The following is a 26,727-nucleotide window of genomic DNA, read 5'->3' on the forward strand; positions in this document are numbered from 1 at the left end:
AGCTTGGTGCGTACTCAACAAACCCAACCCTCTCAGCAAGTTGCGAAAATACATATCATCATAAATCGTTATCAAAATACAAATTGCCTGCAACCTTTCTGAAGATTCAACAAATCAATTACAAAGTTTAAAAATTATAACTAAGTTGTGAAATGAGAGAACCCTTTTCATCTAGCGTTGTTGTTTTTAGTGTTGGGGATAGAAGACCTTTGGCGAAGAAGCTGATGGTTTGGTCCCCAGAGAGGACGACCATATCTTGCACCGATAGCTTCTTAGAGGCAAAGAGGTTGATGATCTCAGACACGGTCAGGTTGGTTTTGGCGTAATAGCCGTCAACGAGGTGGGGCTAGGTCGGGAAACGGGAGAGACATGGAGAGAGTTTTTTTTATTTTATTTAAATGTTATTTTATTATTATTTTACACTATTATTTTATTTGAAATACTTAAAAAGAAATATAAAAACAAAGAGTTAATTATAGTTATTTTCAAAGACAGATATCACGTGTTAAGATGGATGGTGACGGTACACATTGAGTTAAAATGATGGACAAAAATACTCCTGAAGTGAAAGTGCTCTAAAGCAAAATTGCTTCTTAACTTCTATTGTGCTCAACCACAAAGTGACATCCGTCGTTTCTTTTTTAATTGTCAAAACTATAACCACCTTGCTTATTTTTCAAATTTCAGTGTCCAATCACGACGTTGCTATCTCATATTCATAATTTGATGGTGGCCCTCATGTTGCCTCTAGTCCTCTTCTGACTACTACGCTTCCACAACTCCATAAAATATTAATGATTGACCCCTCCAATCCAAACCAAAACAAATCCCAGATTAACAAATGCTCGACATCATTTTTTATGAGCGATCACTTCAAACTTGATCTTGACCCACAAACAATCTTCAAATTTTGAAAAAAAATAAGATATGTAAATAAAGATAAAGAAAAATTAAAACCATCAAAAATTAATTTTTTAAACGTGAAATATATAATGCCTCATTTAAGTTTTTTCTTTTTCTTTTTCCTGAAAGAATAAAAACATGGATTAGTCTAATTCCAATCTATTTTGGAAAAAGATTACCATTGGGCATTTTGATACTTTTGTTCATCCTGTCCCTCCCAGATCTCTCATTTTCAATTTGCAGCTTTGATTTTGCTTTCACTAGCTTAACTAAGCCTTAGCCCTCACTCCACCCCAACCTGGCCACCTCTCCCTCTCTCTTTCTCCTCTGCAACAGCATTGTCTGTAATGTATCTCTCTCACTGCTTAAGCCTGAAAGCTTAAATCTTTGAATCAGAGAAAACCCATTTCCATTTCACATCTTCCCATTTGAAAAACCAAAACCAGCAGCTTGAAAACATGAGTTTTGCAGGACCCAGAAATTCAAAACCCACAAAACCCCCAAATCCATCAACCTCAAATGCACCAACATCCCAACCACAGCAACCCCCAAACTCCTCTTCAAAGTCCTCTTCTTCTTCTGTTTCTTCCTCCCTCTCAACCCACTTAGCCATGGTGGAGCTGAAGCAGAGAATCCTCACCTCCCTCTCAAAACTCTCAGACCGAGACACATACCAAATCGCTGTAGAAGATCTCGAGAAAATCATCCAAACCCTCGCACCCGAGGGCCTCCCTATGCTCCTTAATTGCCTCTACGACGCCTCCGCTGACCCAAAACCCGCCGTCAAGAAGGAGTCTTTGCGCTTACTCGCATTGGTCTCTGCTTCCCACCCCGATTTCACATCGACCCATTTGACCAAAATCATTGCTCACATCGTTAAGAGGCTCAAAGACGCCGATTCCGGCGTCAGGGACGCGTGTCGCGATGCCATTGGAGCGCTGTCGGCGCAGTACTTGAAGGGAGAGAGTGTAAGTGACAATGGGGTACTTGGGTCCATTGTGGGTTTGTTTATGAAGCCTTTGTTTGAGGCTATGGCGGAGCAGAACAAAGGGTTGCAATCTGGTGCGGCGTTGTGTATGGCTAAGATTGTGGATTGCGCTGCGGACCCACCTGTCTCTTCTTTTCAGAAGCTGTGTCCAAGGATCTGCAAGTTGCTTAACAATCCTAACTTCTTGGCTAAGGCATCGCTCTTGCCGGTTGTTTCAAGTCTGTCTCAGGTTTGCTTCATGTATTATGTGGTTGCTTCTTGGTTGGTTAAATAAGTAGCTTCACTTTCTTTTTCAAATACAAATGATATGTAGTCATGTACATTGTTGTGAATTTGATAGTAAAGTTGGGACTTATGTGGTTGTTTGATTGCTGGAAGTTGTAGGAAACAAAAGACAGCAGAAAAGAGAGCTAATTTGGAGTGTTAACTTAAAATGTGTTGGGTTTGATATAGTGAGAATAAAGACATTGTCTTCCTGGTTTGTAGGTGGATAAAATGAACACTTGGATCTATACTAGGGATAATTTATTTGGATTTTTACTGATCTGAAGAGGTACGGACTTGTTGCAGGTTGGAGCAATTGCACCGCAAAGCTTGGAAAATTTACTGCAAATTATTCATGAATGCCTTGGAAGTACAGATTGGGCAACACGTAAAGCAGCAGCTGATGTGCTGATTGCATTAGCATTGCATTCAAGCAATTTGGTCAAAGATAGAACTGCTTCCACCCTGACTGTGCTTGAGTCTTGCCGTTTTGACAAGGTAGTCTTTTGTTGCATATTCTTTCAAGTACATTACCTTTTCCCTTACTATCTGTGCACACTAAATGATTACCAGATTTCAATAATGTCGTGGGGATCACTTGATTATAAACAATAACATTTTTTATTTTAAACTTTTGGCTTTGTATTAATAACCGGTACACAATTATTCAAAGGAGATTCAATGCTGAACAGTATGTCATTGGATTAGTATGCATATAAAAATTTCACTACCTTATTAGGTTTTTTCGTGTGGAACTTCTATATTTGAACTTTTTCGGTTATTTACTGGGAGAGGGAGGGGTATTTGAAAGTATTGAAGATAAACTCTCTTATCAAGAAATGTTGGATTAATTTGCCAGAGATTGTCCTCATGTGGATACTGGATATGGGTTTCACATTTCAGATAGGCCCATAGTGTTGTTTCTCACTTTACTCTCTTAGGAAAAAGCAATCTACTTGTAATATTGAACTGTTGAAATCAGCCAACGTCCATACAAGAAATATGTTATAAAGATAGGAGGGTGGCTATATATTTCTCTTGGCCTAGTGTCCAAAATTATGTTTGATTTGTTTTACAGATTAAACCTGTCAGAGATAGCATGACAGAGGCATTGCAGTTCTGGAAAAAGATTGCTGGGAAAGGAGGAGATGAAGCTCCAAATGAACAGAAAGGCCTGTCTCATGGTAAGTATATCAGTATATATTTTTTGAATGCTCCTATTTTCTATTTCTTTTGTCTCTCACTGGATTATTTTTTAGTAACAAATTTTTAATAAAGAAAATCCTGAATCAGCAGAGGTGTCAGAAAAGAATGAGTCAAAAAATCCAAAGCCTAGTGAGAGAACAGAGCAAGCAGCAAAGGGTTCATCTAATGATTCATCCCCTACTTCAGATTCTGTTTCTAAATCCAAAGGTATTACTGCAGATAAAGCAGTTGCACTTCTGAAGAAGAAACCACCTGTCTTAACTGACAAAGAGCTAAACCCAGAATTCTTCCAGAAACTTGAAGAAAGGGGTTCTGATGAATTGCCTGTAGAGGTAGTTGTTCCTCGTAGACATCTCAATTCTTCAAATTCAAATAATGAGATAGAACTAGAGCCAAATTGTACAGATTCAAAGGAAAGGCTAAACCGCAATGGAAACAGCCAATCTGATGATATTCAGGGATCTTTCAGTAGTAAATACCGTAACATAGAGAGAGGACTTGCTGGTCTGTATTCTAAACAGCGAGATCATGATGACTTTGAGCGCGGTAAATGGCCAGAAGAAAGGGCAAATGAAAAAGAGCCAAGAATGAGAGCAGTTGACAGTGATGATAGAATTGATATAAATCAAAGGGAGTCATCTAGCAGTCGTGCAGGTTTCTCAAAAACTGATGGTCAATCTGAAGGAGCCTTTGTCAATAACAAAGGAAATTGGTTGGCTATCCAAAGGCAATTGTTACAGCTGGAGAGACAACAAGGTCATCTGATGAGCATGCTGCAGGTATTCTAGTTTCTGCACTGTGGAAATGGTTTTAATGTATATTCCTCAAAATTATATGATACCTTTCTTAAATTGCAGGATTTCATGGGTGGGTCTCATGATAGCATGGTAACTCTGGAGAACAGAGTAAGGGGTCTTGAGAGAGTTGTTGAAGACCTGGCACGAGATTTATCTATATCATCAGGGAGGAGAGGTGGTAATTTTGCAATGGGGTTTGAGGGATCTTCTAATAGGCCCTTAGGCAAGTATAATGGTTTTCCTGATTACACTAGTGCCAAGTTTGGACGAGGCGGGGATGGAAGAAGTCCATTCGGTGAAAGATTTGCCCAAAATGATGGAATTGTTTCCGGCATGAGGGGAAGGGGCCCTCCTTGGAGATCTGACATGTCTGAGGTGTGGGATTTTTCTACATATGGTGGTGGTTCTCGAAATGGGCAGATTGGTTCAAGGAAGGCTGTAGGAGGTGGTCCTATGGATGGTAGGTCCCCCAAATCAGAGAATGAGAGTGATCAAGGTGGCAACAGGCGAGCATGGGATAAAGGGGTTGGACCTGTTAGGCTCGGTGAGGGGCCTTCTGCAAGAAGTGTTTGGCAAGCTTCAAAAGATGAGGCTACCTTGGAAGCAATTCGTGTTGCTGGAGAGGACAATGGAACATCTAGAGCAGCAAGAGTAGCTATACCTGAATTGACCGCAGAGGCCATGGAAGATGATAATGTGGGCCAAGAGCGGAATCCAATCTGGACTTCTTGGACTAATGCAATGGATGCTCTTCAAGTGGGTGATGTGGATACAGCCTATGTGGAAGTATTATCTACAGGAGATGATCTCTTGCTTGTAAAGTTAATGGACAGATCAGGTCCTGTGATTGACCAACTTTCAAATGAGACAGCAACTGAGGTCTTGCATGCTGTTGGACAATTTTTACCAGAGGCAAACTTGTTTGACATCTGTTTGTCTTGGATTCAACAGGTATCAGGTTTTTCTTAATCCTGTTTCTTATTCTACTAGCTAAGATAACTTCTCTTTTGAAGGATTCATGAGTTCACTAGTTTCCTTCTTAAGGGTTACACTTCTTAATTCTCAATTTTATTGCATTTGGTGTTCGTCTATGGAGCTGCCTCAGGTTCACTTGAATTTGACGATTTAGCCCCTTTTCGCATTTTGCAGTTGGTTGAAATGGTGCTGGAAAACGGATCAGATGTTTTTGGCCTTCCCACAGAAGTAAAGAAGGAGCTTGTATTGAATTTGCATGAAGCTTCTTTAGCAATGGATCCACCTGAGGACTGGGAAGGTGCAACGCCGGATCAACTTTTGGTGCAGTTGGCATCATCCTGGGGAATCAATTTGCAACAGCATGACAAATAGTTACTAGTTCGTTTGCCAATTTGTATTCAATGTGAACTTTGCGTTTGGAGTGGATGATTTGGTCTATAGTTCCTTCAGTTAGTACGATTTGAACTTAATGACCAATAAACATATATAATTGTGAAACGTTCACTTGATTTATCAAACGTGGGGCATGGGGGTATTTTAAGGGCTTTTAATACACAAATCCAACTTTAACAATAACGATCGTTGTGGTCAGTGTTACTCCAAATGTCTCATTTGCAAGTATGAGGTATGTTCCTGCCAGTTGCTCATAGGCAATCCATGAACGTCGTTGAGTCGTTTGAAGGTTCTTACGGTGCCCCTTGTAACCTTGGTTGAACATGCACATACCTCATATGCAGGTCTGGATTTTTAAAATCCTTAATTCCTCTTTCTCCCAACTAATTCATAAAAAGAAAACGTATTATACCAAGAGAAAGAAATGAGGAGAAACTAAGACAACGTAATATCGCATCTTCATTCTTGTTCAAAACATACATTAGTTTCACCAAGGAAAGTACAATACATTAGAAGAGTTGTTCAACAAAACATAAGTGTTTGATTGTTAGTAGACTAATCTATATACAAGGCATGCTTTTCCATGAGCCTTCCCCATGGTCTAAAAATCACATAGTGCTACCAAGCAGCAGATCGAACCCTCTTCTAGTAATCCTTGGCTGCAATGTGACGAACTCATCATCAAAGATGATGGAAAATTTCACATCAACAGGCTATAAAAACTGATTCCTTGGGCAGAAAACCTCTTAGGAGCGAATGCCATTAAAACAAGATTGCAAATGGCCCCTGGAATGTATAACACACGAACTGCCCTCATAGGTTCTAAAACCAAAGGCCCAATTATGTAATTAACCACACCATCTACTTGGCAGAATACCAGTTTTGTGCACATTTGGCATCAACAGCAAGGTCAACCTTAAGGAAATTCTTGCCATTGAAGGGCTTCGACATGCACTCAACAACTATTGCCTTTGCAACCTCAGCAGACTCAGATGGCCCTTCCAAGATCACTTCATCATGAACCTGCTTTCCAGAAAAGATAATTTCCAGAACTCGTCAATGGCTACCTTATTTAACCCTCTAATTTAAAATATTCCAAAAAAGATAGATAACAGAGAGCCACACAAACTGCTTTATCTTTTTACGCCTTTTTCTTAGTAAAAACTAAATTGTTTGTGATTTACTGTTGCACAAGTTAAACAAACTTAAACCTATTCAATGTGAATGGAAATGCGTCAAGGAGCATGTCAATCCAAGATGAAATATGAAGAACAGAAGCAATTAATTGAGGAAAGCATTATTTAAGGTTGCTATCAAAACTAGAGCTGAAAAAGAAATGACATCTGAACCACTATTAAATAACTCTAAAAATGATGCTCCTATTTCCACCTTATCACACCCTACCTCCCTATAAATTTCCATAAGTTTTCCATAACACCTACACCTATTTTCAATTTTCGAAAACTTGAAGAAATTCTACTGGATGTCCCCAAATGACAGAACAAAACGGTGGATGCCAATGGAATTACCACTCCAAACGTAACGTCCAAATCTCTTGAAACAACCAAATAACATATATTCAGGAAGAGAAGAAATAAACCAAGCAGTATCGTTCTCACATGGTCTACTTATATCATAAGATGAAAATTGATTTGCACAGATAAGACCAATAAATTGAAGATTTATTGACATCATTCAAAATTGCTGAGAAATAACCATATCAAAAAAGGCAGAGTGCCAGATAATGTGGCTTAGAAAGAGTACAAGAAGATAGTTCTTTCATTTCACTTGAGTCAAATATTTAAGGGGAAGTTGACGCAGGATCAATTGAAAGATCTATTTAGGACATTAGGAGAGAAAGCAAAAGAAGCAAACATACAGATATCATGTGTGTTTATATTTTGTCCCTTTGACTCACTTTTTCTCATCAAAGATTCCTTTCCACCATTTATTGTTCTCTCACTTCCCCCCAACCAAACAATATCTTTCTAATATCTATTCTTAAATTTACTCTATAAACTTTCTTATAAATTTTTTTTAAATGAACGAATTTAAGAGGAAAATAAGCCTCCATCTCCTACATTTTTGTTCTTGCTACTTATCTTTTCCCCACAAAAAATGAAAGGTACAAAACATAGCAATTCTCATTCCTCATGGAGCACTTTTCATATGTTCTTAATAATTACAGGATGCTTAAAAATCTTAGCTTTTATTATTTATGCTGCTATATATTTTTTCTAGATTTCTTTTGAAATTATAATTTTGTTCATGACATTGGCAAAGTGTTAGCTAGTTTAATAATAAGGAAACTGGAGTTAACCTGTAAAAGCAGCCTCCACCCAAGATCATTCAAATGCGCATTATTGGATATTTCTAACATGGCACACATGGCAACATCAGCAGCACTACCCTGTTGCAGTCAACAAATCAAAATCTCGTGTTGAGAGAGAGAGAGAGAGAGAGAGAGAGAGAGAGAGAGAGAGAGAGAATGCACGGGAAGAACCTGCACTGGTGTGTTAATAGCAGCCCTTTCGATATGACCTCTTTGAGCGCGACTAGCACGAGCTATTGAGGGGAACCAGCGTTCCCGTCCTAGCAATGTGCGAACATGTCCATGCTTTGCAGCTTCCTCTTTGCGTTTTTCTTGCCAAAGTCTCACTTCTTGTCTTTCTTTGTACCAGAGCTTAACTGTTTGCTCTGCATCCTGAACAGATACCTGGGAACCACCATACCCTACTGCATCATTCAAATTGATACAAAAATAATATGAATGCCTTATTATATTTCAAATTTAGCACTGCAAGTGTACCTTCCAATCCCGAGAAAGCCCAATTGGAGTTTTCCCATATGCAATGGAGAAGTTAAGCATTTTAGCTTTCCTTCTTTCAGAAGCAAAGGTATCCTGAACATGAAATGTTTTTTAATCAGAAGATAGTGTTCAGAGTGAATCCAGAGCTACTAACATTTTATTTGGACATCAGCATATCAACATATGGTTGTAACCTCATCCAAAAAACAGATTAGAATGGCAGAAAAACAATCAAAATATCAATATGTTGACAGCTTAGATGGAATATATATATATGTATCAAATTAGAAAAACAATATTTCAGCTATCACTCAACTGGAAAAATTGCAACATGATATTGGGTGAGATAAAAAAACATGTACAAACAAAACTGAACAAATTAAATATATAAACTTCATGCTTATCAAATTAAAAGGTACAAAACAAATTTGATATCTTTCCACACAATGGTTATCCCAAGCCTAATCGTAGTAGAATCAATATTCAATTCATTCTTATACGCACTTGGAATGACTAAGTTAGTCCTAGCTCCAGGTCATGGACAGGAGCAGTTACATTCCAGCTCCAGTCATGGAACAGAAGCAATTTCATTAACCTGGAGGCGTTGTCATATTTAAGGGGAGAACATAAGCTTTTCCAGCTCCGTGCACTTGCTTAAATCTGTTTGGTATTTTCATTTTTTCAAACATCACCAAAGCAAACATTGCCGACTCTTCATGAAATAAAGAGAGAGCAACAGAAAGAAATATACAACATTTTTATTTTCCAAGGTTCAATTATAATAACCAACTACAATCTTATTAGCTCCCTCAAGAAAATTTTAGGCCAGAAAACGTAAATGTAAGAAAGAATGTTCTTTCTTTTGGACAGAAAATAAAAATATTCCTACAAAAAGGACCACAAAACTCAATTTTCCAACTATCATCAATAAATCTTCACTGCTAAACTAGGAAAAAAACATTACACTTTTTAACCTTCAATAGTGGAACTGGGGGTTTATCTTCACCGGGTTGAGGATCCCACTCAAGTAGCACTTCCTTTTTCTCAACGGCTTCCCAAATATGCTGGTACATGTTCATTGCAGTCCTTGAATGAAAATCTCCACCAGCTTTGAAGGCATCCAACATGCTCTTACAGTTGGAAAGATGAGCAAGAATCCTGAGTTCCAGCTGTCATAAGAACACATTAATTAAAAAATTAAAAAACATGTATTCAGCAGATAATATAAACAACTAACCTGTCCATAGTCAGCAACAATAAGAGAATTTCCAGGTGCAGCTACAAACGCCTGACGGATCTTATACCGGTCTTTCTCCAAAGCAGGTTGATTCTGAATCAGGAAGTAAAGAAGAAAAATGAAGATTCATACCTTCCAAGTTTCCAGTATAGTTGGAGATGTTAGTTCAGAAGCAAGATATTTGATTGAAAATCAAAGTGCTTTTAATGATCAGAGAAGCTGACTATCCAGATATCACCATTATCCATAAGGGAATGGTTAATGTCTTGGATAAACAATTGATTATAACTTCATTAAATAGATTATTGTAAAATAGTTGAAAGGATTATTAATCAAACCTGCAAATTAGGCCTCCTAGCAGATAAACGCCCTGTTTCCGTGTTGATATTTAGGGAACAATGAATCCGCCTGTTCTTGCCTGATATATTACTGCTCTGTAGTAGAAAGAAACCAAAATCATTGTTAAGTGTCGCATAAATTTGCAGTAAAAAATTAGAGAAAAAGGAGTTAGCTTGGGATATTAGTAAGCATAAACAGTGTGATATAACAGCAGAAATCACCTGCAAAGGGAGGATGAAGTTGGATATCAACGAATCGATAGAGCAAACTTGACATAAAGCGGCAATAGCGTGGCAAGCTTCCTTTCCCTTCTCCTTTGGTTTAAATGCTTCAAAAGCTGTCCCATAAGCAGATGTGTCAACATATTCAGACATATTTTCTTGTTTTACCAAGTATTCATCACTCACTGTCTCACAAGCATCTCCAACATCATCTATGTCATCATCCATAAAATGAAATTCTGAAGAGACCTTCCCAGATAAAATCTTCAAAGCATCTCCTCCAACTGAGGGCCAACCACTTGCTGTGTAAATCTCAGCCGGAAGATTGACACCAATACCATGCAGAGTGATATTGCGATATTTTGGGGTTGTATCCTTTCCATCTCCAATCACTTTATCAATGTTTGGAACTCTAAAAGTCCTCTCAGTTGGAATAGCCTGATCGGAGTCCTTGCTGTAACAGGATACAATCAAGTCAAATTTATACAGCTTCCCTTGCCTTGTCATAAGGCTAGGGGGATGGTATCATGAATAAGATTTTTATTTGGTACTGTCCCTGCATTTGAATAGTGTAAACGGTAAATTTACTATGCAAATGCAGGACACTTAATGTTCCAAATGACCCATAGACACTAGAGTAATTGAATTTTTGTTTGGTTACCCTAAAAATAGTTCATATGGATATTGGTGTTTTTATTAGACATCTCAGTGCAGTTGGGGATCATTTTCTATCACAAGAAGTGGTCCCTCCAATAAAATCTAGATTTTGTACCCTAAGTTTTAGATTTGAATTATGGTTCTAATCCAGGATGGGGCTGTTTCCTCTCACATGAACCAAAACTCTTACAAAGTTTTGCAACAATTTCTGCTTCCTGTGCATGTAGTCATGCTAACCAAACTCTCAAGAATAGCAAAGCATATTGTTGAACAGCGCTTACATAAAATTGTACTCTTAACCTTATCATATATCTTTTTTATTAAGAAAAAAGGAAAAACAAAAAGATACAGCTCATGAGAGTTAAACATATCTTTGACCATATATCACAGGATACATATAAAAGGTAAAACTTTCAAATTCCAAGACAAATAGCTATAGACTGAGCTCCTTCTGTCAACAGAGAAAGAGAACTAAAGTTGCTAAAAAGAACAAGAAATCAAGATGATAATCAGAATGCTTTGTACTGTTTTCTGTATTTAGAAGAAAGTAGATTTAGTTTTTTGACTTCTGTTCCACAGTCACCAACTAAAGCTGATACAACCAAGATAGCAACAAAGCTCCTTATGTCAACAGAGCCAGAGAACTAAAATTGCTAAAAAGAACAGGAAAATTTTGAGAACAAGAAATCAAGAAGATGTAATCAGAATATTTTGTGCTGTTTTCTGTATTTAGAAGCAAGTAAATTTAGTTTTTTTCTGTTCCAGAGTCACCAACTACAGCTGATAAAACCAAGCCCTCAAAATAGAATGTGTTTAGCATCTTTCACCTAGTAAAATAAAGTCTGGAAAACAGTTGTCTACAACATGAAAATTCTCATACTGACAAAAAAAATTAAAGGTGTTAGTTGAAATATGTACCTGTTCACAGTCCCACCAAACAAGAGCTGGCGTAGTTGCACATCACTTCCCACATTCATGTACTTGGCATCAGTGCAGTAACTAGAAGCCCACCTGCGAAACCTGTTAGCAGCAACCACTTGTTCGGCTTTGGCCTGCTTCTCAATCTCAGCTAAATGTTCTCGATCAACCAACATTCCCTCAGTTTCCATCTGAACTAAAAGCTCACCAAACGGTTGCCAGTATTTTTCATAGAAATCAAACATGGATTTTCCAGAAACGGGGTTTCCATCAATTTCCCACGGCTTTTTGCCTAGTTGGTTTTTCATGCTCTCATAGAGATTTAGTGTGCTTATTGCATCTAAGGCAGAATAGCAAATCCATAGTTTTCTCTCTTCTCTTTGTAGCACTTCAACAGGATCAATAATGGTCAATTTCCCTTCTTTTCCATCTGTTTTCACTTTCTTCCTGCCAAATATTGTTTTCATTGATATTTTACCAACCAAATCCTTCAAATGACACTGTTCCGCCCCAGACATGACCTTAGGGTCACGTGTAAGCGCTTCAAGAGAATAGCCTCCCTTTATCCGCCTTGATGAATCCCACAAGCGCGCCATGTGCATTGTGTCGGCGTGAAAACCGGAAAGCTTAAGCCCATAGTTCTCTATTACATGGTTATCAAAGCTGTAATTGTGCCAAACCTACAAAAAGATATCAAGTTTGTTCTTCAATCAAGCATGCACCTTGTATGCTAGTCAAACACCGATAAGTGATTTTCCAGGCCAAAAAAGAAAGCACATACCAAGTGAAACAGTCAACAGCAGTCAACAAAATAAAGGCCAACTGGACCAGCCTTATTAAGAGAAAAGGAAAATAGAGAAGAAGAAAGAAAAGAAAGATTAATACTATTTTCTAACTCATATAGTATTGTGCAATATTCGACAAACTCAAGGCCTTGATCCTTGGTTAGTCAGAAACAGAAGCTGTCCTGAAAGCAAAAATAAAAAATAAAAAAGGACACAAAACGGTATTTCTACCAACTGCCCTGCAGTAATGGGAAAAAATGCATAAAGAGAAAGGAAAAGAAAGGCTCATGAAAATAGAAAGAAAGTTATCAATAATTTAATTGTGCAAAAGGACAATTGTAAATGTCTGATTAATATGAACCAAATTTGTCACAAGAGTTGCAATGTCATTATCGTAAATCAAAAGAAAGTAGTCATTTCTGAAAACTGTCACTACCCAATGATGATTATGTTGTTATGAAGGTGCAGTGAGTCAAGAGGACCTTATAAGAAAGAAAAACAACCTTTTTGATGGAGGGATCTTCAAAAAAGGGAGCAAATTCAATTAAAAGTTCCTTGCCGCCGCCATCAAGAACATCCACCCAAATACAAGACTTCCCATTTCCAAAATCCACACCCGGTCCAGAATAAATACTGAAACATATTATTTCTCCATGATCAACAGGTGTTTCTCGCTTCACTTCTATCTTAGCCACCTGTTAAAATGCTATTATTAGCAACTAGACAGTAGCCAGTAAATAAGAAATCTCGAGCACCCAAATACAAGCCACACATTTATTTATAAAAAGGCAAAAAGAAAGTTCAAAAAAAATGTGCAGACATATTGCACACAGAACTATATCAATCAAAGTAAAGATAAACTTGAAGTATGGATACCTCTGTGTCACAGGCATGGACAAGATTCCTGTATTGATCTGTAAGCATCTTAACAACTTTCTTTGCAACAGAGACACTATTGACAACAAGAACCTTGTCATATGTGGTATTAAGCCTCATACGAAGATCTTGCTTGCAATCATTATCTGCTTTTGAAGCAGCTTTAATTGCAGAAGCTTTTGCATGAGACTTGTCCCCTTTAATCACAGCTGCAGCTTCATCTTTATTTCGTCCAGAATCAGTCCCCTTCCTGACCTTTGAGGTCTTCCCTAATTGTGACCCATTAACCACACCCAATTGTCCTGGACCCTCACGTGCATGACCATTGACCTTCTCCAGATTAATATTTTCAACCCTACTGGAAGTTGACACACCCAGACCATCATGTGCATAACCATTTACCTTGTCCACATGATTTCCTTCACCATTTACCTTGTCCACATGATTTCCCTCACCAGGTGTTTTATCCAATTGTCCATAATCAATGATTTTGCAATATGAGCCTTCTGAATTTTCTACCAACTTATCACACGTACTGACATGTGTGAAACCCTCAAGCCTTTCTTGGCTATTCGTTTTAATACCTCCTGCACGGGAGATGTTCCTTCCAAAATAATGTTCCATTACCTTTTTTTCTTCTCTCAGTGCAAAAACCTTGTTGTTCCAGGCACTTTTAGTGCCATTAGATTCTCTTTCAGTATGATAGTGAACTGGATTCAAAGAGATCGTTGTATTATTTGAAAAAGTATCATGAGCAGCTTTGGCTGCACAGACCTCTGGCCTGCAATTTTCATCAATTCCAACATCAAAGGCAGCAAAAAAAAAAAAAAAAAAAAATCAATCAAACAGTATATCGATTTCTCCTCGCACTCTAAGTATGCAAAGGAAGCACAAAACATATTGGAGAACTTGAAACGCAACCTGGCATTCCCAAAATTGTGAATTTGTACTAGAAATTTACATACATTAGCAACTAACATTGAAATCCCAAAGCCAACACCTACCCACAAAAAATTGCACATTTGAGTTTCCCCACTTCCTCTTCCTACTAACATTCCTCCACCAATTGAAAATAAATATACAAGTAATATTGCATATGCAGTTCCCTAGAAGTCCTTGCCAATACAGTCAGATTAAAATGAAATTAATACAATTTTCCAATAATTCAACCAAGTAATTGAAGTATCCCTACGAAATCCAGCAAAGTCTAAATGACTCGAGCCAACAAAAGAAGACAGCTAGATGACCAATACAACCCAAAACAAAACATTCGTGTAACTCCACAACCATTTTTGTTTGACCCAGAACCCCAAAAACTCAAAACCTTTCATCATATTAAATTGCAAATGACAAAAATAAAATTATAAACAAAACACAAGAAATAAGCAAATCAGTATGATGGAATATTTAAAAAAGGCACACAGAAAAAATTTGAGGTACAAAAAAGGAGAGTGGAAACAGTGCAGTCTGAGTAAGATTGAAGTGAACCTGGTACGAGTCCATAGAGACCTGGACGAAGAAGAGCGGGGGCAGGAACGGAATACAGAGAAATAAGAAGGGCAAGAAGGTCTTAAATGGCTGGTTTGGATTGAGGAGAACCCCATAGCCATGAGGTTTGAAAGAGCAACTTTGGCCAGCTTACTACTCCAACTCCAACAGGGGGTTATAGAAGCAGCCGTCTTGGAAAGCTTTGGTGGCAAATCTGTAGATATAGTGGGTATTCGTGGGAGGTTATTTGGGGTCTGGGACTAGTGGGTCCGAGTTTGAAGCAGAAGAGCAGAGCAAGGCCATGACGAGAGAGAGAGAGGAGAGATGAAGAAGGCAAAGACTGCAGAGGCTAAACCCTGGGGTTTTCTGTCTCAGAAAAATATGGGGAAGAACCCAAATATCATATGGCTGGCAAATATTTGTCTCTGCAAATTGTCAATACTAAAATCTAAAAATAAAATGGTCATTTACCATTTAAGGGTTAAAACTTTCGGATATTACAGATATGCCTTTTTTGTGGTCCTTTGGACGTGATGCATTCGGTTTGCTTTTATTTATTTATTTATTTATTTTTAATTTAACCAATAGACAAACTAATATGTAAATATTAAACGGATTAATTCGATGGTCTTGTCTTTAGCAGGATGATGGTCAAGGATCTTACATTCTCACGGTTAGAGTTCGATTCTCGTCCTTCTTTTACTAAATTAAAGAAAAAAAATATCCAGCTTGCTCGCATAACATTTTATAATTAGAAACTTAAATAATAATTTTATAGATTGTGAAGATGCCTAAGAGATGATGAAGAGGGGAAAAGAAGAACTGTAGTTTTGTAATGCATATGCATGGACTTAGGGTTTATGACCAGATGTCCTTACCGTAGTTAATAATCCTTGGCTTATCTTGCCAAAATGCAAGGAGAGGGGTTAGCTTTTTCTTGATGAAGGGTTTAGGTATTGAATTGGTTTCTGCAATTATTTCATTATAATTTACAGGTGCTTGGGGCCACCAAAAGCTAATTGCTAATTTGTCGCACTGAACTACAACCTTGTTGGTCATACTTACTTTAATCAATCAATAATTACTTAATATTTTATTTATTTTGCTAAATTATACTTCCACCATTAAAGTTTATGAATTATCTTATCAAGCATAATTTTAAAATTCGGTCTCATTCGTATCCAAAAACTAGGTCATTCAAACAATGTCATTCTCCATAGAATGGCAAGAGTTGTGATTAGAACTCAAAAGACGCCTCAATGTGTGTTTTTGTAAGATATTCTTCTTCTTTTTTCAAGATTTTTCTTTTTTTTTTTGTAGGTTTAAGAGTCGCTCCATTCCTCCCATTTTTTGTATTTTCCCACCTCTTTTAATAATTTAAGTAGCCATAAATTTATTCATGCATAAAATTGAGGAGGAATTGAAATCCGGATTCTCATTAAAGTTGTTTATTAAACTATATGAATCAAGGTAAGAATTATATTGATTCCTTATAAGTTGTTTACTAGATTCTCATGAATCAGAATTGAAACTAGTTTGATTACTAAAATGCACTTGTTCTAAATAAATTATTAGGTTAAAATGGATGGCAAATTTGAAATTTTGTGAAGATATAATGGGTATAAAAGGTGGATTACTCATGGGCTAATTCTCCAGGATTTAGAATACCACCTCCCACTTAGGGTATGTTTACGTATCAGTAATGGCTATGGGAGGAAAGCAAATGATTTCCATTCCTGACTTCCCCTGCGTTTACTTGCAATCAAGAATGAAAAAATAAGTGGACCCCACCTCAAAATCCGTAATCACATCCCCTCAAAACCAGGTATCAGATCAACTAGGGGGAGTAGTTGATACGATTCTCATTCCTGTTTTCTCTTAATAACTTCCAAAAATACCCTTACCACTTTACCATAATTCCAAAACACCCCAAACCCTAAAAAAAATAAAAACTCACGCCAAGAAGTTCCAAGAAGCTCCAACCCTTAAAAAAATAATAACTCAGTTCCAAGAAGTTCAATGTATTTAATCGTATGAAGATTATGTAGATTATTATTATTTGATTGTTTACTAGTTACGTAGGTGAAAGATATATATTTATTACAGTTTATTTTTTCTTTTGAAATTAGCTTTGAACAAAGATGTTATCAACATTATCATTGAACTGGGCTCCTGTTGTTCATCTTGTTCAACATATTGATTCCTCATGTTTACACCGCCTTACTAGTTTGTTGCAGGATTAGTTTGGTCTCCTTAGCCAATTTGAGAATTATATATGTGTAGTGGTGAAAATGTGCACGACATTTTAGTAATCAAATTAATTTGGATTCTGATTCATGAAAGTTAGTAAACAATAACAATGGGAATCAACCTCATTCCTTTACTAATTTCATATGTTTAGTAAACAGTTTAATGGGAATGATTCTTCCCATACCGATTCAATAGTTCCCCAATTCCTAAATCCTTTAATTCCTTACTTTCTCCATTATTGATACGTAAACATGCCCTTAAAAGTTCAATTTCTCCAAAATCGGGATTTGAATTCCTGATTTTGTGTGGATGTGGTCCTCACTGATTAGTTACCGTTGCATCAAAAGCTTCTTTCTTCTTCTTCTTTTTCTTGTTCGAAGCCGATGCATTAAAAGCTTGCAAGATAGACTACGAGGGGTGTATTCAATCCATATTTATAAAAACTTTTATAAAATTTAAAAGTCTGGAGGTATCCAGTTGTCACTTTTAAATTTAAAAAGTATTTAAAAGTGTTTTTTTTTAATAGAATAAGTATTTAAAAATCTAGTTGTGATTTTTAAAAATTTGTCAACTTTATGAAAGTTACTCACTTAAAAAAAGTCTTCAAAAGTTTCAATTGGATACACACATATGAATTCATTAGTAAATAGTGATTACATAGATATGAATTCATAATAAAAGAACTGACCATCAGAGCCTAAACTCACTCTTTTCGACTTGTATGATGAAAGTCACTCAAGGTTACATATTGCTCCCCTCCATTATCGAATTGATCATCATAAAACCCTTATTTTTTGTATTAGCTAGAACTTTTAAACCCACTCTTTTTTACTTGTATTATGAAAATTTTGGCGACATAAAAAAAGTTAGGGTCTTTGGGGGAAAGAACATATGGAGGAAGAGAGGGGTGAGATAATAATAACCTTGAAGGTGAGAACAATGCTTATTATGTTTGAATTAACACATGTAAAGGGATTGTAGATTTTATATGTAGATGTAAAGAGTTTAATGGGGGTAGGGAAATAAGGTGGGCGGAGAAAAAGAACAAGTATGTGGAAATAACAACATTCAAAGTTTAATTCTCCTCATGAACAAATAAGAAAATTATTATTTAAAGTAATTCTATAGTTTTATGCACACAAAAAACCAATACGCATCTCCGTAGCTACCAAACGCAACTGTCGGTTTGTACAAATCGAATCCACATGTGATAAAAAACTGAATAGATTATAACCAGTTTGGTTTGATTTTGCATAAAAATAGTCATAACTAACTACCGCATTAAACATAACCAATCTAAGAATGGTTTGGTTTGGGCTCATTTCCATATGAATTTTTTCTTTCGTTGCGTCTTGGGAAGTTTTGGGTGAGAAATAGAATCAAAAGGGAAACAAGATAGGGTTTCCAACAAGAAAATTCATCAAGCACACACCTATGTTTAAATGCCCAACTGTGCGACCCTGCCCAACTGTGCTTTGGCGGGCAACGTATCATTCAAATTTGTAAAGTGAGCAAGCGGCAAAGAACAATCCTGTTGTTTCTGCCACCTATGTTGCACGTGCATACAGCATGTAATGTACCGTACTCCATTGACCCCTAAATATTTATAAATAAAAATTCCAAAAAAACAAAAATAATGTCTTTTTGGTGGAGACAAATAGCCTGTGCTGCATCTCCAATAGTTGTGAGGCGGTTATTATATTGGAGAAGTCGAGAAGAATTGGAAAAAGGACATAATTGGTCAGCACTATTTTGCGCTTATTATATTAAAGATATTGCTTCCTTCCTTACATGGAATGAGGCATTTCTACTTCCTTCAAATCAAAGTTTGACACATATAAAAGTAATTCATCAAAAACACACAAAAAAGAATCTCAGCACACATTCAAATTGTGATTAGCAGGAAAGTAAGAGTTTCTACTTTGAGAGAAGGAGACAAGTATTTTCCTTATATTAACTTCCGTTTATTTAGTGTGACACTTAGTAAAAAATGGTTGACACTTGTCATTTTTCGAAATATAGTAATTTATCTTTTGAGGTTTTTTTAGGTTGAAGATCCTAATACATATATTCTAACCTTTAATATTGAAGTCAAATTTGGCACAACAAAACAAATAGAGCATCATTGAAGTATATACATAACTACATTTTTGGCATTTGATACAACAAATTAATAGCAGACAATTTGGAAATGCTCTTTCTGACACTTGTAATCGTTACCTGCAAGGATGAGTTTGTTCTTCTCTTCTCTTCTTTTTATAGGCCATTTGGGCCTGCTTGGTTAAAGTGCCTCACCCTTAACCAATTCTTTTGTGATGGCTCATTGTCATCAACAAAATCACCAAAACTTCACCATGCTACATCCAAATGTGGACAAAAGAAGTGATTTTTTTGAAACAACGGCAATGGCATGGGGTTTGTTTTTACAGAGCAGCCTAGCTAGCTACAAGACGATCAAACTCTTTTCTTTTTTTTCTTTTTTTTTTTGGGTGTTGACAACATGATCATATAGAGTTCATGAAACATTAACTCATAGGCTCCTTGTACTCCCTGGTTGTGTACCCTCAAATGCACCATCATCATCAGTACTCTCATCATATCCATCACCATTGTTCTCACCAGATTCAGCAATGCCGTCTACGGTTAAATACTCTAGCGCCGTTACAACGTCACTGATCAGAGGTCTTGTAGCAGCTTCCTCTTGGAGACACATTGCTGCAACAGCAAGAGCTTGGTAAAGAGCCTTTATAGGGTACTTGTCTTCTAGCAATGGATCAGCCATTAATGTAAACTTCCTTCTGTCTTTAAATAATGGCTGTGCCTGCAAAAGAAGATGAGTATATATCATTACTTTTAAGTCTTCAATTCTTTATTGCAGGAAAATGAAACTTACTGTACACCTTTGTGGGATTGAAGGGTTGATAGTCTAACAAAAAATATTGCAGAACTTCGGAAGATTACAAGATTCTGAACATACCCAAGTAACTAAGTTCTGCTCCTCCGTTGGTCTGTTGTTGTCTATAACTCTTCTTCCTGTGATTATCTCCAAAAACACAACTCCAAAGCTGTAAATGTCGGATTTTGTTGTCAACTGCCCTGTCAGTGCATATTCAGGTGCACAGTAGCCATAAGTTCCCATCACCCTGGTGGATACATGAGTCTTATCCCCAGTTGGGCCTAACTTTGCCAGACCAAAATCAGAGAGCTTTGGAAGAAAGTTCTCATCCAACAAAATGTTGGAAGCTTTGAAATCGCGGTATATCACAGGGGGGTTGGCTTGTTCATGTAAGTATTCAAGTCCTTTTGCTGCCCCTGCTGCAATTTTCATCCTAGTATCCCAATCCAAGGGCTTTTTCCCGGGACCTAAATCTGAGGACCGAAGTTTTGATTGTGAATAGAACACAATTATTAAGAAATCTTACTAATATGTACTTACAGAGGCAGTTCTCAGAATGATCTCTTGTTGGAAAAAAAAAAAAATTAGTTTTACACTAACTGCAGTGCAAAACCAAATTCGGAGCTAAATTTAAACTTGTCACTCAAATAAGCGCTCAGGAAGGAAAAATCTCTAACAGATTGAGAATAGAGTAGTCATTTTCTAATGCAGATGCAAATGCAATGAATTAAATTGGTGCATACCAAGAAGATGGTCCTCTAGGGACCCTTTTGCCATGTACTCATACACCAAAATCCTCTGATCACCATCGGCGCAATATCCGACCAAATTGACAAGGTGGGGATGGTGAAGAAGACTCAATATCAAAACTTCTACAAGAAATTCTCTATTTCCTTGGAACCCATTCCTGTCTAGTTGCTTAACAGCAACAACCTGAACAAGTGAACAAGATGGAATATGCTCCAACTTAATCAGTGTATATATGGAGAGATCAAATTAAGAGATGGATGGAAATTATACTCGGTCTGTGTCTTCAAGTTTCCCTTTGTAGACTCTCCCAAAACCGCCTTCGCCTAGCAAATTGTCTGGATGGAAGTTGTTAGTTGCAACGCTTAGTTCCCGGAAAGTAAAAATCTGAGCAGAAATATTTCCTTTGCCAACCTTTGCTATCTCTTCAGCTATGTACTTCCTCCTGCTGCTATCTGCATGTTAAATTCTGAAACTTAGAGGCCTACAGTTTGAACTAGCTGCTTGTTACTAGTATACTAATCAGGATTTTCAGCCAACTTACTACTTCAGAAGATGTGACAATTTGTGATCACAAATTAGAACATTTTCAGTAAAATCATCATCAAATTTAATAAAAGGGATCATTTTACCATCAATGGTAATACGTGTGATGATACTTATATGACAAGGTAACAAGGAGTACTGAAGGTTGATTTTGTATGCTTTAACCAATCTTCTTCAAAGGGAAAATTCTCCATCAAACCTAAGGCAAATAATTTTACGATTTTGTCGTAAAAATCTTCCAAATTACCTACTTAAGATTTTTTTTAAATATTTTTTATTAGCTAATAAAACTATATCCCTTAATTGTGGACAAATAATTAACAGACCAAAGTGTTAAAAGACAACATAAATCAATTACAGATGAATTCATCCTCACACAATCCCCTGCAACACTTCGCATATGCTCGCCAAGGAGAGCATCCTATAATATATCCAATTCAATGGTTGAATAATAGGTCCTCATCTAAGGTCCTTGCCCTAATAGAGAATAATCACAGTATGTTTGTTTGTCATTTATTATAATGGAGCCACTGTTTTTTTTTTTTGGGAAGATTTACGTCGAGAATGTTAAAAAAGAACTTACCAGTTTTGAAGGAGATGTTAGCAAATGAGGCTAAAGTTTTGGTGTCATGGTATTCCTTGATGCTCTTCTTTAATGACTTCCTGGCGATTTTCTCTTCTGACATGCAACATTGGAAGCAACTCATCATTTTCCTTCCCTCTGGCTACAACTTCAATCCTATCACAGCCACCTTCAAATTGTCATCCAAATCTTGCATGGAATCTAACTTGAAATTACAAAATTGTTTGATATGCTTCAAATCAGGAAAGAACAAGCGCAGACGTGTCGAGAAATTGCTTGGAAAAAATGGAGATATCAATCTGCTTAGCTTATCAAACACCCTTGGCTCTGGAAAAACCAGAATGCTAGTTTCTGGTCCTTCAAGAACAAGAGCTTGATCCCTCACATTGTTTCTTTTGCTTCATCCCTCTATCCAAACCAACGAGTTCGGACAGCGAAAACAGACTTAGTCAATTTTGCTAAATAAAGAGGGGCAGACAGCTATTTGTTTTTGTTTAACAATCATAAAATGGTTTTGTTGTTTTCTCTTTCTTTTTCCAATATTTCCCCATCTATTTGCGTTAATGCCAGGGCAGGCCAGAAAATACAACCTGCTATTATTTCCATCATAAAAAAGTTAACCTTCCCTTAACTGGCAAAAACCCGTCCATGCATTTCCAACCAGCTCCACATATATATCTTTCCAGAATTTTGCTGGCACTGTAAATTAATTGCTTTGACAGCAATGTTTTAACATTTAGACCATGGGATTTTCTGAGCAATCTGCTATGTTTAATTCAATGAAAATTATAAATAATTTACTCAAAACTTGAGATTGCTATAGTAATTTCAAACAACCTCTCTCTCTCTCGGTTGTAAACTTCCATTTTGTCCATCTACAGCCAAAGAAGAAGCTTACATTTGCATATTTGCACAATTCAGGTCGGCAGAAACATAAACACCTAGATTTTCCTATTGATTGTAACAGATTTAACTACTGATACGGAACAGGAATTGTTTATAAATGGTTTAACAAAAGACCATTACAGCAAAATCACGGCTCTAAGTACATCCAAAGACACAGTGAACCAACTAAGAAAGCAAAATGCATACATTAACAGATACCAAACCACCAAAAAGTCCATATGTGCATGATACTTGTGCCCTGTGGATTTTGTTTCCGTTCAAGTTTTTACCCCCAAAATTTTCTCAATATTCTGAACCCTCATTAGTAATCCAATTCCCTGAGTTTGATTTGTAGCATTCACCATACGGTCATCAACCACTACCGGGTTCTTGAGAAACCCTTTAGGCATTCTTTGAGGGTCATCAGCCCCCATACGGTTTTTTTGAGATCCTTTAGCCATTGCTTTCTTCCCTTCTCTTGCAGCATCTTTTCCTGATACTTTAGGTTCAATTTTATGCTTGTGCTCCATCCTGAAAGGTACACTAACTTCTATCCTTGCCTTATTATCACTACCCTTCCTCCCTTTCTTAGCAATCTTCACCACATTTTTAGCAAAATCACCCGCATTTATTTTCTTAGCAGGCCCTTCAGTTGTTGTGGCCGACTTCCGTTTCTTCACATTCTTGTCCTGAACAGGTGAGGTTGAAGAAACAAATTTTGTTGGTCAGCTGGTTGTGGAAGCCTTATGTAAACAAGATGGTTTGTTTCCAAGATGTCCCAAACGTTCTGAAAGTGGAATGTGATCATCATCCCTATAATCAAGGGCTGACTCTTTCTTAACCTGCTTAGGAAATTGAGGAGTAGCTGAGGCCTTTCTCTGTACAGTATGATTGGATTTTCCGGGGACCTCAGGAATCACATAGGAGCGGCTCTCTTCAGGTTTAGACCTCTCCAAAGTTTGTGGTGATGCCTTATGCATCGGAACATTCCTCTCCGCGATGGAGGCATTATACTTTTCAATCTTCTGTATTGCCACTTTGACATGTTTCTTGATTGTATCTGCGCGAGCAGACTTAGATATTTTCCACCAATGCAAGTACCTAGCTGATACACTCGGCTCAAAGGACCTTGGAGGGACAAAGAAACCAACATTGGTACCTGGGGCAAAATACAGTTTTGAAAATTCACCAGGAAGGTCTTGATCCATTCCAAATTGCATTGCCACGCGGTTTGGAAAATACTTCTCTTTACAAGGCTCTACTCCAACCAACTCAGAAGTGCACAAGCATCTAATATAAGATCGTAAATTCTCATCTGAGTGCTTAGCACTATGAAAAAATGACGGTTTGTTCTTCATATAATACGACGAATGGTTCCAATTGATCAAATCAGCAGCATAAGGACGCCATTGAAAATTCTCTTGCAACTTAAGAACAGTTCTTACAAGAGGAAGACTAATTGCTCCAGAAGGTAATCTGTGCCACCGGGCAGCCCGAGTCTCCCCAGGTTTCAGAGCATTTGGGGAATTCTTTAGTAGGGGTTGAAACCTCTCCAAAGCCCATAACTGCAAAAGCTGAAATGGACCAGGAACAGAAATCTCCTCCCTACAAGAAAGTGCTTGTTTCTTCAACAAGCTTAGGTCTTTGTAAAGACCTGAAAGGACAGCAGGGGCAAGAGCAAGCCTCGTCCCCTGTGACAACTGTGCTGCAATGGGAAAAACATGCCTCCCTATGCAAGCTTCAGGAAGAGAAGGAAAAACAAACCTTGCCAACCACAATGACAGAAATGCTACATGTTCATATTTGTACTCATTTTGCAGCTCCATGAAATGCTTGATCCAAACAAATTGGCAGGCTTTTTTCACCTTGGTCCTCGAAATCTCTACTCTCTTCTTCTCCATCTCCTCCACAATTTCCACCAACAACCCAATAACAGGCCTTGTCACAGGCCTCCCAAGGACTGAAAATCCACCAAGAACCATCATATCTTCAAGGGTAAAAGTTGCTTCCCCCCAAGGGAAAACAAAGGTGTTGGTCTCTGAAGACCAAAACTCCACTAACCCAAGTAGGATATTCTTGTTGGTACACCTAATCTCATATCTAGAACTCAAAATAGCATCACAAATCCCTGCCTGGTTCCAAATAGAACAGCACTCACCTGCAAGCCTGTTAACCCATTCATCCCATTTTGCCTGGGGCATCTTCCAGCCTTTGAAGAGAACCCTAGAGGGCCATTGCTGAAGATTGTGATCCAAGACTTCACACAACAATGGGGTGCTTGGAGGTGCCACTGCTTTGTTGAAATTCAGGGCACATGGCTTGAGGAACCTTGCAACTCTCCTTGTTTGTTTCTCATCTTTTGGAGACACCATATTCTCCTCTCTCTCTTCATATATGCAGTGTGACCCGTCTGCTTCCTCTGCCATTTCAAGGCTGAAAAAGATGAAGAAGAAGAACAAGACGAAGAGGGCAACGTATAACTCCTTTTAAACAGAGATGACATAAAAATTTAAATAAAAATGAAATACAACGTGTCAGCCAATCACGTCGTCCTCCTCGTTCAAATCCAAAAACACAAAAGAGAGCTTGGGGATTGTAACACACGTTCAGTCATCAGAACTCTAGTGGCTAGCTAGCTAGCTTTTGCCGGCATGACACATAAGAGCAACTCCACCCTTTTGACCCTTGTCATGGCAAGGAGGGAACTAGGGCAGCCACTATTCACGTAAATAGTAGTTGCCCTTTCAAATAGTATTTTGTGTTTCCACCTATTGCCATGACTAAGGGCAATTACTATTCATTTTTTTGTTTTTTTCACAAATTTTTTAATGAAAATCATTATTTTTGATAATATTTTTGGATTCGTACATATCAATATTTATTATAAAATTTATATCTCAATCAGATAAAATTTTGATATTTATATAAATAAATAAAAAAATCAGTATTTTTTTTTAAAAAAATTCAATTTTTTTAATTTTTTTATTGCACAAAAATTGACTGCCGTTGGATTGGAGAAAAAAATCTTATCGGAGAGCCCAGAGTGCGACACGTGGACTTTTAGTGGTACTGTAGTGTCACTGTAGCACTGTAGCAATGACGTCAGCACCAAAACGAGGGCTGGAGCTCTGGCCAACCTTGCCCTGGGGCCAACCCAGGTTGCTGGGTCCCACCTTGAGCTCGGGCCTGGCCTCCTCGCTGGAAACAGATTTTTGTTTTTTACTCCCCCAGCCTTGGGCTCAGCTCCTTGCTGGAGCTGCTCTAAATGTACATACAGGTTAACATAAAAAAAAAAAAAAATATGCAAAAGCATTTTAACAAGTTAACATAAAGATGTTTCAAACCCATCACACAAAAGCACGAAACAATTCTCACTTCTTTTTTCTCTCTGTGAGCTTAAAGAGAGAGAAGACTTCGTGGTTGCACCAATTTCTCAAAAATCCCAAACTTTCTCAACGCACTCGGCCACGATCCATACGTTATTAACCGCCCACTTTTTTTCTATTCACTCCCATCTCATTTTGTAAAATCTGACGTGATGTCATGCTCATCTATCACGCGATATGGGACTCATGAAATTATGAATCATGTACAGTCCATTTTATACTAGAAAGTTGAGAAGGAAAACAAAAGCAGATACTTAGGGGTGTATCCAATTATAAATTTTAATGACTTTTAATGAGTTTAAAAGTCTGAAAGTATTCAATTGTGACTTTTAAATAGTCTTTAAAAGTTTAGTTGTATTCAATTGTGAGTTTTAAAGAGTATTTAAAAGTTTTGAGGTATCCAAATATTAATGACTTTTAAAAACTTTGTTAAATAAATGACTTTTCAATACTTTTAAAGGTAATTCTTACTACCAAAAGTCTTGCTAATTTACACCAGACTTTATGAAAATATTGGGAAGCTGAGAAGATAGAACCAAAAAGTCTCCAAACGTCTCCAATTCTTTCTTCCCTTGTTA

At 37.3% G+C, this 26,727-nt stretch overlaps 4 protein-coding genes across 6 annotated transcripts; 1 reads left to right on the plus strand and 3 right to left on the minus strand.

The window, feature by feature from the left end:
- Nucleotides 1-1,028: 1,028 nt before the first annotated feature.
- Nucleotides 1,029-5,684, plus strand: LOC117624847 (microtubule-associated protein TORTIFOLIA1-like). 2 transcript variants are annotated; one of them, XM_034356326.1, is made up of 6 exons: nt 1,029-2,120; nt 2,462-2,653; nt 3,234-3,339; nt 3,449-4,140; nt 4,219-5,109; nt 5,308-5,684. In XM_034356326.1, exons 1-6 carry the CDS (start codon nt 1,362-1,364, stop codon nt 5,503-5,505), a joined length of 2,838 nt encoding a protein of 945 aa, XP_034212217.1. In that variant the 5' UTR covers nt 1,029-1,361; the 3' UTR covers nt 5,506-5,684. The 2 variants fall into 2 exon arrangements, with proteins under 2 accessions (XP_034212217.1, XP_034212218.1); XM_034356327.1 differs by having other exon boundaries at nt 1,084-2,120; nt 3,452-4,140; nt 5,308-5,616.
- Nucleotides 5,685-5,957: 273 nt separating this feature from the next.
- On the minus strand, nt 5,958-15,258 carry LOC117624846 (DNA polymerase I B, chloroplastic/mitochondrial-like). 2 transcript variants are annotated; one of them, XM_034356325.1, is made up of 12 exons: nt 14,857-15,258; nt 13,369-14,149; nt 12,996-13,187; nt 11,708-12,387; nt 10,133-10,586; nt 9,911-10,006; nt 9,573-9,665; nt 9,310-9,504; nt 8,336-8,428; nt 8,030-8,242; nt 7,847-7,936; nt 5,958-6,549 (listed from the first exon to the last, which is right to left on the minus strand). In XM_034356325.1, exons 1-12 carry the CDS (start codon nt 14,976-14,978, stop codon nt 6,388-6,390), a joined length of 3,171 nt encoding a protein of 1,056 aa, XP_034212216.1. In that variant the 5' UTR covers nt 14,979-15,258; the 3' UTR covers nt 5,958-6,387. The 2 variants fall into 2 exon arrangements, 1 of the variants encoding a protein (XP_034212216.1); XR_004585379.1 differs by lacking the exons at nt 5,958-6,549; nt 7,847-7,936 and having other exon boundaries at nt 8,222-8,242; nt 9,300-9,504.
- Nucleotides 15,259-19,239: 3,981 nt separating this feature from the next.
- On the minus strand, nt 19,240-22,317 carry LOC117624848 (probable serine/threonine-protein kinase PBL23). Its single transcript, XM_034356329.1, has 5 exons — nt 21,879-22,317; nt 21,023-21,204; nt 20,746-20,935; nt 20,084-20,475; nt 19,240-19,927 (listed from the first exon to the last, which is right to left on the minus strand). Exons 1-5 carry the CDS (start codon nt 22,003-22,005, stop codon nt 19,637-19,639), a joined length of 1,182 nt encoding a protein of 393 aa, XP_034212220.1. The 5' UTR covers nt 22,006-22,317; the 3' UTR covers nt 19,240-19,636.
- Nucleotides 22,318-23,041: 724 nt separating this feature from the next.
- On the minus strand, nt 23,042-25,189 carry LOC117625417. Its single transcript, XM_034356970.1, has 2 exons — nt 23,606-25,189; nt 23,042-23,452 (listed from the first exon to the last, which is right to left on the minus strand). The coding sequence occupies exons 1-2, from the start codon at nt 25,187-25,189 to the stop codon at nt 23,042-23,044; spliced, it is 1,995 nt and encodes a 664-aa protein (XP_034212861.1).
- Nucleotides 25,190-26,727: the final 1,538 nt, after the last annotated feature.

The sequence above is a fragment of the Prunus dulcis genome, chromosome 4 (genome assembly GCF_902201215.1).
Source record: "Prunus dulcis chromosome 4, ALMONDv2, whole genome shotgun sequence".
In the NCBI taxonomy this organism is placed as follows: Eukaryota; Viridiplantae; Streptophyta; class Magnoliopsida; order Rosales; family Rosaceae; genus Prunus; species Prunus dulcis.